General features: G+C 34.6%; 1 protein-coding gene across 1 annotated transcript in view; it reads right to left on the bottom strand.

The window, feature by feature from the left end:
• The window catches only part of LOC137644624 (serine-rich adhesin for platelets-like), a 739,321-nt gene that overhangs the window by 58,902 nt on the left and 667,213 nt on the right, over window positions 1-13,206 (bottom strand). Inside the window, exon 12 of the mRNA XM_068377577.1 lies at window positions 9,604-9,776. Coding sequence (XP_068233678.1) covers window positions 9,604-9,776 — 173 coding nt within the window. The remainder of the gene's footprint in view (window positions 1-9,603; window positions 9,777-13,206) is intronic.

The following is a 13,206-nucleotide window of genomic DNA, read 5'->3' as shown; positions in this document are numbered from 1 at the left end:
AGTCATGCAATTTCATAGTAACAAGAAAGCATTCTGTATAATACCAATTTAATTATCAGTTATTAGCAAGCAAAGAATATCTTAGTTTTAAAGCATACAGTTTTAAGTGTTCTATTATCTTCCATAATATTCTATTTACCTATAAAGTACTATTGACTATAATTGCAATAATTGGACTATAAAAACTTAAATCTATGAAGTTTTTAAAATACAAATACAGTAGGCAAATACTACAGTATACATCTTCTATTTATCAACATGAGTCGAAAACCTAGCGAAAATGTGAAGCTTGCCTGAAGTTTCAAATTTCATACACATACAGATGATAATATACAATACTACACCCTGTTATCAATTAATTTGTTAATACATGGGATGTTGATAAGAAGTTTTATTCAATATTCACATATAGGGCAGAATCTTGAATTAAGATTATTGTAATAGTATGAACAATCTAAGTTTAGATTTTCTTGAGCTAACTGTGTTTAAAACTCTTTAGTGATTTTCCTGGTTAACTTGCTTTCATCATCTACCATACTTGATAAAAAAAAAAATGAGAATTCTTTATTTCAGGCAAGAAGTCTAGTCATTCTAATTGGGACATGACTTTGGATTATAGGAATGTACATTAAACAAAAATAATGGATAATGATGTTAACTTGGAATTCGCAAAACTACTTTTTGTAGTGTATATTATATAGATCATTCTTCTGTTTGTTGACCAATTTAAACGATGTCTTACTTGATATTACTAATGAACGTTAATTCATATCACTAAAACTCACTTAATTAACAATAGGTAGCCTTAAATAACTTCTAAGACCTGGCTCAGTTGTTCATTAATTATCGAGGTATTTTCTAGATCTGTTGGACACTTGAAATTCATGCGAAACTTTGATGAATATTCAACGCAGTCCATTTCACATCATTATTTCGTTTCCTTTATAATACTGCAAAATTCCATCCTTATCCAATTTCAGTTGGTGTTTGGATGACTATTGTTCTTTGCTAAATGAATTTAGGTAGTTCAGTTAAACCCTCATACTTAATGAATCCACAAATAGACAGTAGCCATTGATAATTAATCAATAAAAAAATGCTGTCAGCAAAAAATTTCCATGACTTCTTTTTTTTCTTTAAGAGACCTATTGGGATTTATTGTCAGCAGAGTAAACATACACAATTTTCTTTTTTTCAATCATCTGTTCTATCTAACAGGCGTTCCTTTGATCTAAGGTCGTTTTTATTTACAAGTTTAAATCGATCACTTATCTTAAAATAGTTTCACTTTTCATGCAATTATCAATATTAAATTAATGGATCTTAATTCTATGATAGAAGTCTTTCTAGTTATGTAAATGGATTTCTTGTAAATTTTAGAGATTTAATCATACTTTAATCACAGCCTTAATGATAATATATCCCATTAAAGTTCTAACAGTTTGTAGTCTCAAGACAAATGCAAAATTATCTTGTGTTTAAAATCGTTTGATGCAAATAAGAATTTCTATTCAACAATCATGAGCCAATACTCTGCAAATACTTTCACTATGATACAAAATGCTTTTCATTCACTCAACTTTAAACATTATGGAAACTTCATGATTACTTTAACAATATTAGAGTCTTTTCTTCAATCTGTAAAATTGACTTTTCTTCTGTTTGACCTTTCAATTTCATTTGTGCAATACAAATGCTTTTTAAAACACGGCTATTTATACATGCATGACTGCTCATAATTCTGTCCGTGCCTTTCCATCTCATTAATTTCTTCCTGACACCAAATATTTCTGTATTCTGAAAGTTTTGAACCCGTTCTTATAATACCAGTGTCACTACATATAAGAAGTCTCATCAATGATTATGTATTAAGCCACATACTTAGCCATTCTTTATACTCAAAATGTTATTCATCACATTTATACAAAAATAAGCAATTATTACAATATACAGTATACCCTAAAATGTTATGAGATATGAATGAAGAACATACAATATGGTGTAATGATCATGACAATATTTATCAGCATAAAACTGCTACTGCTGACTACAGTAAACTAAATAATAGTTTTAAATCATTTCTCTCATATACTCTCTGGAATATCTATTTTTGTATGGATATCTGTCCCCTTTGTTTGAGGCTCTCTCCAAAGAATTTTCTCATTCTATTCCCAAAATAAAAGAAATAATCTACAAAATTATGATGGTATAAATGCATACAGTATATTCAATTCAAATTCAAACAAGAATACGAATTATACAAGCCTGTATCAGAAAATTTTGAATTAGTTCATGAACTAGACAATAAGAGGAACTCATTTACCATAAGCTTTTATTAATATTAAAAAAAATTCTAATTCTCAGCTCTTAAAATGGTACAGTATATTCTTTTATAAAGTACTGTATACCTGTATATGATTATTTTCCAGCCTAGTTCATCTATAAATTCAAAATCAGTCTTAAAAAACTTTAAAGTCCTATTCGCAAATTAGTAGAAAGCGATACATAGCATTTACAATACAATTCTATCGGACGAAATATACCAAGGATAAGGATTCTTATATCCATTTACTTTCAGTCAATTTTAGGGAATGTCAAATAAGCATCTTTTATTTTCATTTTTAACTGTTTAGGAGACATAAACCAAAGCAGGTATGAAAGCGTGATCAAAAAGCAAATCAAAGTTAAGGTGTTACCGTCTTCCTCATCCGTGTGTTGCTTGGCTAATATGGAATCAAAAACGAAATGGTTATGGTCGTAGCCAAATTTTCTTCTATAGCCATGAGATCATAAGAAGACAATTGGGGAGAAAGTGGATTATCATGAACATGAATCATCAATAAAGGCTCTTTTTCTTCTTTATTTGTAAAATTAAAGGTTTAGGTATTAATAATAAATAAAACTAGACATCTATGGGGTGAAAACTCTGGGCAATACAATTACGTGTACAATATTATTCTCCCCTTTGAAAGACGGGTTTTTCTGCTTACAGTTGAGAAACTATTACATTTAACATTCACGTTCCTATAACCTCATGGCTTAAGAACAAACAGCAAATAAAACTCCAGCTTGAAATAAAAACCAGAAGCTAATGAAGTGCTTTAAAATCCTGGATAGATGCCAAAAGATCTAAAACACATTAACAAAATGACTAAAATTTCCTAAATATCTGAAGCTAAACAAGGATAAAGTGCAGCTATAGGTGCGTTTGCTAATCTGCCTTCAATGATATAGGGTACAGACCGTAAACGAGAACTACTAGGTGAAAAAAATATCCTAATATTTATAAAACAATATTATTTTCTCTCAAAAATAATCATATGTACATATATGTACATACAGTATATAAACATTTACATATAAACATAAATAAATACATTACATATACTGTATATATATATGTATATATATATATATATATATATATATATATATATATATATATATATATGTGTGTGTGTGTGTGTGTGTATACAGTATATATACATATACATACATAAATATATACACACACACACACACACACACATATATATATATATATATATATATATATATATATATATATATATATATATATATATATATATATATAAACATTATATACATATAAATGCATATATACAATTACATATACATATATACACATACAGTATACAAATATATACATACATCCATATGTATATATACATACATATTGATTATAAAGACCTTGCTAAGCTATCTCCTATTCTGCTTTATGAATTGAATTGCCTGGAGAAATATATTTTTGTCAAGAATACATACTAAGGTTGATTTATGAATTATAATTAAATTGCCATGAGAAAACTGAATTTTAATAATAAATTCAGTATTTTCTATACTCACCTGATTTACATAATGCGTCTCCATTTGCTCAATTTCTCGACATTTACTCACAAAATTTATCAATAAAGTTTTCCCATTTTCTTTCTTTTAAAAAATATACTTTAGGAAAGTGACAAAACAATCTAGTGGTTAATATTAAGGAGCGCCTTCGGTTTCCTGTAAATTTAGTTTTGACCCGTAAGTATTCCATATTCCTTGACATCACAAATCAAGAGGTGTAGAGTTGGTATGTATATGAACATCAAGCAAGTATAGAAAATCCAAATTTCATTATCAAAATTTGATTTCTATAATCCTTTCTTGACACCCATATCCTAATGGAGGTGGGATGGCAGGAGGAGAGAGGAGAGGTCAACAAGAAAATAGAATGTATAAAATCATTAAAACCCTACTCAATTATTATCATTACTACTGTGACACCCTAGCAGTACCAGCTGAACTCGGTTGAGTCCCGTGTTAGGCTGGGAGGAACGTAGAGAGTAGAGGTCCCCTTTTTGTTTTTGTTTCTTTGTTGATGTCGGCTACCCCCAAAATTGGGGGAAGTGCCTTGTATGTATGTACTACTAGCTAAGCTACAACCCTAGTTGGAAAAGCAAGTATCTATAAGCCCAAGTGCTCCAACAGGAAAAATAGCCCAGTGAGGAGGGGAAATAAGGAAATAAATAAACGATATGAGAAGTAATGAAAAATTAAAATAAAATATTTTAAAAACATTAACATTAAAAGATATTTGATATATAAACTATAAAAGGACTTATGTAAGCCCGTTCAGCATAAAAACATTTGCTGCAAGTTTGAACTTTTAAAGTTCTACTAATTCAACTACCCAATAAGGAAGATCATTCCACAACTTGGTAACAGGAGGAATAAAACTTCTAGAATACTGTGTAGTATTGAGCCTCATGATGGAGAGGGCCCAACTATTATAATTAATTGCATACCTAGTATTACGAACCGGATGGAACTGTCCGGGAAGATCTGAATGCAAAAGATAGTCAAAATTCTAAAAAATCCTATGTAACATGCATAACAAACTAATTGAACAACGGTGCTAGAGATTAATATCTAGATCAGGAATAAGAAATTTAATAGACTGTAAGTTCCTGTCCAACAAATTAATCAGCAAATGAAGACTAGACAGGAGAACAATACTCGAAACTAGGTAAAATGAAAGAATTAAAACACTTCAGAATAGATTGATCACCAAAAATCTTGAAAGACTTCCTCAATAAGCCAATTTTTTGTGCAATTGAAGAAGAAAGAGTTCTAATGTGTTTCCCAAAAGTAAATTTGCCGTCGAGAATCACACCAAAAATATTGAAAAGTCAAAAAAGTTAAAGAAACATTATTAATGCCGAGTTCCGGATGTTGAGGCGCCATGGTCCTCAACTTACTTACAATCATACTTTGAGTTATGTTACTGATGCAAAGAGTAGAATCATCTGCATATGCAATAAGCTTGTTTACCAGACCAAACCACATGCCATGTGTATATAGCATGAAATCTAAAGGGCCAAGACACAACACTGAGGAACACCAGATATCACATTCCTATACTCACTATGGTGCCCATTAACAACAACTCTTTGCGATATATTGTTTAAAAATTCAATTATGATGCTGAGAAAAGACCCACCGACTCCCAACTGTTTGAGTTTGAAAACAAGGGCATCATGATTAACACGTTCAAAGGCAGCAATAAAATCAAGGCCAATCATACAAACTACCTGACCACAATCAAGGGATTTCTGTATGAAGGGCACCACAAGCTACAAGGCCTTTACGAAAACTCAATTGCAATCTATAGCAAACCATCTCAACATGCAATTTGAAATATGGGACTGCAGATGGTTTTTCTAAAGATATTTGGAAAAAAAAAAAAGGGATTTTTCCAAGAGAAGTCGACCGAACACCAAAATTAAGTTATTGAATTGATGCTAAATTTCTTTCCATGGAAAAAATTCTGCAAAAATTAAAGGATGCAAGAGTAGCCCTGGTATCAAATTTCTATAACATTAATCGTAAAAGCTTTCATAAGATTTTAATCCAATTCTTGAAGAGTTTCTGTGACCAAACTTTTAACTAGAAATGACACTATTTTTGGACAGAGGATGAATTAAAACTAATCCCAAATAAGAAATTAGGGCCGCTACCTGTAATATCTATAATTTATCCAAAATATATAGAGACGGCTGGCGAAACCTAACCGAGGCCCTTTGTGTCAATAGGCGTAGGAGGAGCTGATGATGATATAGAAAGACTCTTACCAAACAAAGATGACTATTTTCAGATGAAATAATCACAACTATTTCTAATGAGGAGAATGGAAAAATTGCAACACGACTCTTTGTCTTAGGATAATTTAGCTCTGAGTGAAGGCATAATAGACAGAATCATCTTATGCTCCCAAAGACCAGTAAAAGAATAGTGCTTGCAGTTTATTATGCATTTAGATTTTAAATGTGTGTATAGAGATTTCAAAGATTTAAAAATTGAAGCTTCTAAATATGTAAAATCACATCTTAATTCTGAAAAATAGATCTGATTACTGGAGGCCTTTTAATACTGACAGGTTTAAACACATATGTTATACTACATGAAGAGGAGAGGCCTAATACCAGATTCTCGAGTCCCAAATCAAGCATTGATCTATAGTCTACCCTATAAAGGCTGAGATTGGAAGTTCTTTTTCTAAAAGGGCATTTGAAAAAGTTTTAACAATATAATCCTAGCTAGTTATAGGTATTAAGACCTTCTTAGACTGATACCATTAAAAATAATCATACTTGTGTCTGATACAAAATAATGATAAACTGTCTCTTAGACCAATAAAAGAGAATGTGGAGATTTATGAAAACCCTAGGTTTGAGAATGCTATGAAAAAATCTCCTGGTAATTAGATGTAAAACTAATGTTTCAATTAGCCACCTTTGAAATGGGTCATCTAAGCAGATTGATTGGCACAACCTTCTTGGAAACTCTAAAAGCAGATGGCCCAGATCCACAGACCATTTCCCTTGTGACCCGAACAGGTCTATTAGAATCGTAGTAGTTCACATTGTGCCTTAATCTGTTTCACCATTGCTAAATCACAGTAAAAGTAGGGAATGTATAAATGATTATATTTTTCACGTACCTAACAAGGTACCTATCATATATGCTAAGGAATGCAGAATAATAAAACAAAATCCTTTTATATTTTTTTGCCAAGAGCCTCTAGTGTTCCAAGTAGAGACCAGACCCAACGATGCCTGATTTTACTGTGATCAGACAAGAAAAGGTATTGGCAACATGGCAGTGTGGTTGACAGCTTTAGTTTCAAACATGACTATGTACGTGTGATCCTGCCACTTCCAAATTTCTAGACATATTGGCAAATGTATCGCTCATCAGCTTGAAAGCACTAGACTTTTTGCTTAGCTGAACTTTTCATTTACACTAAGAATTTTAATTTGATCGTGCCACATACTTTGCAGAGGTACCGTGCATCCCACACGTCCTCAAGATTTATAAATAAACTGGTTCCCATCTTGAGAATGAGAATGTGGAACAAAATTGCCCAATGACATAGAATCTCCCAGAAGGCAGATACAAGGTCGCCTCCCCCAGACTGTTGCACTTATGAATGAGTACAAGGACATTCACAAAGGAAAACCCACTCAGGATTGGCTACTTCCTTTGGCATCAGTTCAAGGTCCAGTGTCTTGAGGAAAGACAAAGCCTGAGTCCCGTTATACACTGCCAGAGTAGATGATACAGTAGTTGCTCCAGCGATTCATTCCACTGCCACCATGAATACTATCATTCTGCCCAAAAGGACAAAATCAACAATGTAATCGGGGGCTTAAGAAGGCTCGGAAAGGCCGACAACAGCGTCGGAAGAATCTTTGGCACTGATTTAGGCCGAGATGGAAGGAGTAACTTGAACTTTTTCTTGTTCTGATTCGGACGGGGGGTATCCACAGAAGAAATGCCTCTCTGCCCCCAACTCCTGGTCTTCTATTACATACAAGCATGAAATGACAGACTCCAGTTGTGCCATCCTCTCAACTTGTTCTATACAAAGTATTGAATTGAGGGAGGAGCAGAAATCCTAAATCCAGGTAGTAAGGGTGATGGAGGGTGCTAAAGCTTCTCCAACTGGGGTTAAAGAAAGTGCACAAGGCCATACCATCCTGTTGCTCCTGCATACTAGGGTAGCTTAGAAAAATGAGCCAATTTCCCGGGCAAACGAAACAGTAGGTCGTGAGTCACTCGAGTGTTGTTCACCCCCATAAAAGAGAGGTTGTGACGTAAGGAGTCCTTTCCTAATGACTATGGCTGGCGTTCCTGACTTCTTTGCCCTCTTCCTCCTCCTCTTACAAGTGTCAGAATCAAAGTCAGAAGTCAAAGAGGAGGAGGGGGAGGAGGAGGAAAAGGAGTCAGAAGAGGAAGAAGAATGCACGTTTCTTCCTCTTTCCAATCCTTACCTCAGGCTCTGCAGTAGAAGAGTTGATGTCAGAGTGACCAATGACAACAATATCCACAATGGGAGAAACTACACAAGTTTTTCCAACAGAGACCACAATACTGTACTTGAGAACACTGTCGCGGGGGAGACCCCAGAGAAGGCGTAGCTCTCTTCCCCTTCCTTCAAGGCATCCACCTTCCACTGCACAGGAGATCACAACCTACACTCAGCACATAGGGATGGCTGTGAACAATCAGGACCCTTACAAACGGACATTGAGTGTGGATCTACATCCAGTTTAGACAATCTACTGCAACGTCCCCCCTTTCTCTGGCAAGTGCGAATCTCTTGGTTCACAATCAACATGTAGCATTCACTTTCTGTAATCAAAAGATGAAAAAGTATAGTAAGGGTGGAATTGTATGCCCGTACTTAGTATGATTTTTCATCTGCACTCACCACCCGTCGTTAACTACTGTACCTTGTTAACAAATTCCACAACAGTTTCAACAAAGAAATAAACACATTACAAACTGAAGTGAGATAAAACTTGATATCACTGATACAATCGAAAAACTAAATACAGTAACATGAAACTGCTAGATTGTTTCATTACTTTACTAAGGCCATGTATCTTTTGAAAGTAAAGAAAATGGTTAAGTTTTTAATAAATTATTGGGTATAAGTCTATAAACCAAGTTCTTGGAGCCAAAGCAATATGAACATCAGGGTAGATTCATAGAAATAAAACAATTTCCTAACGAAGATTTAGATGATTAACTAACTGCTTGCACTATTTTTTTTCTAAAGGATATTGTATAAAACTAATTGGCCCAAGGCAAAACCATAAAAGTTTAGATTATGATACCTACTGTACATTGAAACAGACTAAGAACTATCAATACAACAAACAAGTATTTCCTATACTGTGAGTGACAGTAAAGTTATGTTCCATTAACCAAATTTCAATACAATCCTTTGCCAACTTTACACAATTGTTAAAAGTTTCAAAATCAAAGTTTCTACATGCAGTCGTTACTATGATGTGGAATCGGAATAGTTTTCATTATCTAAATTTCCTCATTTCAATAGAGATATAGATCCTATCTGCATAAGAGACAAAGAAAATAAAAAAAAATTCTCCTTTTGGCCCATCTATGATAAGAAAAATTGAAGGACTCAGTGCAAAGTATAGATATATATATACAAAACGTCTATGAAAAGAAGCGCAGTTCATATTTTTACAAAAATAAATTTAGCGCCAACAGTAACTAAGAACAAGATACCTCGCGTGAGCTTGCCTCTAGCGTTGGAAGTAGTAGTAGTTGTTGTGGTGGTAGTTGTGGTGGTAGTGGTGGTAGTTGTAAAGGCTGATGTGGAAGTTTTTGCCACCTGGCTGTAATCATCCAGACTGGTGGTTGGAGGATAATCTTGAGCACTGTAGTAACTCCTGAGCGGGCTGTGGGAACAGCATTTAAAAGGTCAGTGTATAATAACTCAATACTGTAATACCTTTAAGGCCAAACGCACTATCGTAACACATTTTCTCTTATCAACATTTCAGCTTTAATTCCATCATTATCCCAAGATAACTCTCAACAATAAACTCAGTATAAATGAACAGCTGCCATTCATGTATAAACAGGCGGGTTGCAAGATTACATTATTTTTTTTTTATGTAGGTATAATGAAGAACATGTATACTCATACATGTGCGTGACAAAAAAAAAGAAAGAAAAAAAACTCTTACTTAGATTACTTACCATTTGCTTGAACTTAGAGCACCTTCTACAAATTTAATTCTTACTCCAATTTTATACTATCTTAATTTGATTAATTATAAAATATAAAAATAATTCTGTACACAAAACACAATTTGGTAAGGTAAACTAACTGGATACAAGATAAGGTATGATCATTCTAGAGCAATTCTGTCAGAGTATTTCTCATTGTTGATTCAAAATGTTGAAGCAGAACCAGAGGGGGTTCAGAGGAAGAAACTCTCAGTACCCAAAAGAAGTTTTCCATTTATGGAAATGGGGAAAAACTATTAAACTTTGTAAGACTACATAAAGTACTTCCCCCTTTTTTAAAAAGAATTAATCAATGCACAAATAGTTTTCACTATAGAATTCCAGCCTTTTTGAATAATTAGGAACATTCACATTGTGACCCTGTCAATCTGCAAGGAGACCAATCCTAACACTACACACCAATACAGCCCAAACTACTGTAAGATAGTGGATGGATAAACTCTTGGCCCACTGACAATATGAAGGTAATCAGCCACAGCATCAAAGGCTTTAGCAGCAGCAAAACCAATATTCTGGCAGAGCTACAGCCGGTATCCTGTGCTTACAAGAAACTCACAAAATTAACATACAACCACTATTCCGGGAATGTACCTAGCTATTGATACTACTAGAGAAACTTACGGAAGTACTATCTTTGTCAAAGACAAGTCACTAGTAATGAGTACTGCTAAAATTGAAAATGGTCCCAATGAAATCCTTAAGGAGGAGACAAAACATTTGACATCTTCGTAAAGAAACCTCTAAATGAACCATTTCAGTGGTCCCTACCTTAGATCTTCAAGAGGAAAGGAATTTAGTTATTAGGGACTTCAACAGCCTCAGTATGAATTGGGAATATGAGGACAAGGCTGCAAATGGGAAAAGGGTCATTTCCTGGTCTCTGAACAATAACCTCGACTTACTATATGACTCAAAAGACCCCTCTACCATCGCCTGCAGAAGATGGAGCTGGGAATACAACCCAGAACTTGCACTCATCAATTCCACAGGCTTCTTACTCGATCAGTTCTAGAGCCCATGCCAAGGACCCAACATTTCCGAGTACAAATTGAATTCCACTGAGTAATAAAACCAAGGTAATCGAAATATCTCCCAATATTTTACATGAGGAAAGCCTTTACTGTAATGATTAAACAAAATATTGACATCATACCACCTGAAGCAAGTCATCATGATGCATTTGTAAAACTAGTATGGAAATACGCTCCACAGGATATCTTCAGAGAATGCAGAAAGGATTATATATTTGGAATGACTGACCAAATTAAAGAACTGTATGAGAATTACCCCTCATCATATAATGAAGACTCATTCAGCTTAGACACCATTGAAATGGGAGAGAATGTTCTAACACTATTGAGTCAAGAGTGTCAGCACCAATGACATGACCTCCTACAAAACCTGGATAAAGCTCAATAGTAAATAAAACATGGTCAACTGCCCGTTAACTCCATTTTGAGAACAGACCACCACAATGAATAGCAGCCATAAAGCCAAATAACATTGCACACCCACCGATTACAAATTGAGTGCCAAGGAACACAATGTTGCCAAAGGAAACCACAACAAACATAAATGACGGCATTATAAGCAGATGGTGAGTACAAAAAAATGGCCTACCTCAGGACTCAATCCTTGCACCACTGGTGTTTAATATACATATACATACATATATATACCTATCTATCTATATATATATATATATATATATATATATATATATATATATATATATATATACATATACGTGTATATACACATATATATACATATGTATACATATGTATACCTATACAGTATATATATATATATATATATATATATATATATATATATATATATATATATATATATATATATATATATATATTAATGATCAACCTTCCCACTAAACATCAGCAGATTCATCAATGCATACGATATGTCTGGCAACACAGGCCAACACCTTTCATAAAGTTGAAACACGACTATCAGGGGCAATAGAGCGGATGGGGCAGTACTCGGACAAGTAGTCCCGGAATCCAAACCCGCTTAAGACTCCAGTACGTGCATTTCGCCTGAGAAACAGAGAAGCCAATCACAAACTCAGGGTCCTCTGTCGTGGTGAAGAGCTAGAAGATTACTAGTTCCCAGTGTACCTAGAGGTAACACTGGATAGAACTGTGTCATTGGCCACCCATTTGCAAAAGCTCCGAAGAATGGTTGGCTCTCACAATTCACTGCTAAAAACCTAGCAGGAATCAAGTGGGGAGACAATGCTCACACACTATGAACTACCACCTTAACCCTGTGCTATACACCAGCACAGTACTGTTCACCTGTGTGGAACAGATCCTCGCATGCCAAGAAAAGAGATCCTATGTTCAAAGAGGCATGCATAGTCATCACAGGGATACTACGTCCCACTCTCACCAACACCATCTACAAACTCGTTAGTATCGCGACCTCCCTCCCAAGAAATTAGGAGGCATACAAACCCAAAAATTGAAAAGAACAAACAGATCTTGGACTCACAACAACTACTACATCTTCATGTGCCAGTTCTGAGTAGACTGAAGTCAAGGAAGAGCCTTGCCCTAGTGGTGGGACTACCAGCCCATCTACCAGTGCAGAATGATAGAATGGACCGATGGAGGGACTCTGATAACAGACTACCCACAACAGTGCAGTGCAGGACCCCACTGATGAAAATGCTGATGGAGCACTACTTTCCAGACGTGATTGGTGTGCTCTCAACAGACCTAGAGATGGAGTGGTCAAAACAGGTGGCAATCTGATCAAAGTGGGCATCAAAAATGACCAGTCCTTCAAATGTGAAGAAAACGCCCAGACCATCAATCACATTCTCTGATCATACCCACTATCTCATATTTTGGACAACTCTGACTTACTTAGTGTCCATGAAAGAACTCTTCAATGGTTGGCGTTTTGGCATAAGCTATAGAAATGATGATCTGACTGGAAGTTGATAAAAGCTGGTTTTAAGTGCCAGTAATATCTGAACTTCATTTATAATATATCAATGGTGTGAGGGGTGCCGTCTTAGAAATAAAACAAGAGAAAAGTTCAAGGCAC

The sequence above is a fragment of the Palaemon carinicauda genome, chromosome 7 (assembly GCF_036898095.1).
Source record: "Palaemon carinicauda isolate YSFRI2023 chromosome 7, ASM3689809v2, whole genome shotgun sequence".
NCBI lineage: Eukaryota > Metazoa > Arthropoda > Malacostraca > Decapoda > Palaemonidae > Palaemon > Palaemon carinicauda.
The sequence above is the reverse complement of the archived record's forward strand: the minus strand, read 5'-3'. Positions and strand labels throughout refer to the sequence as shown.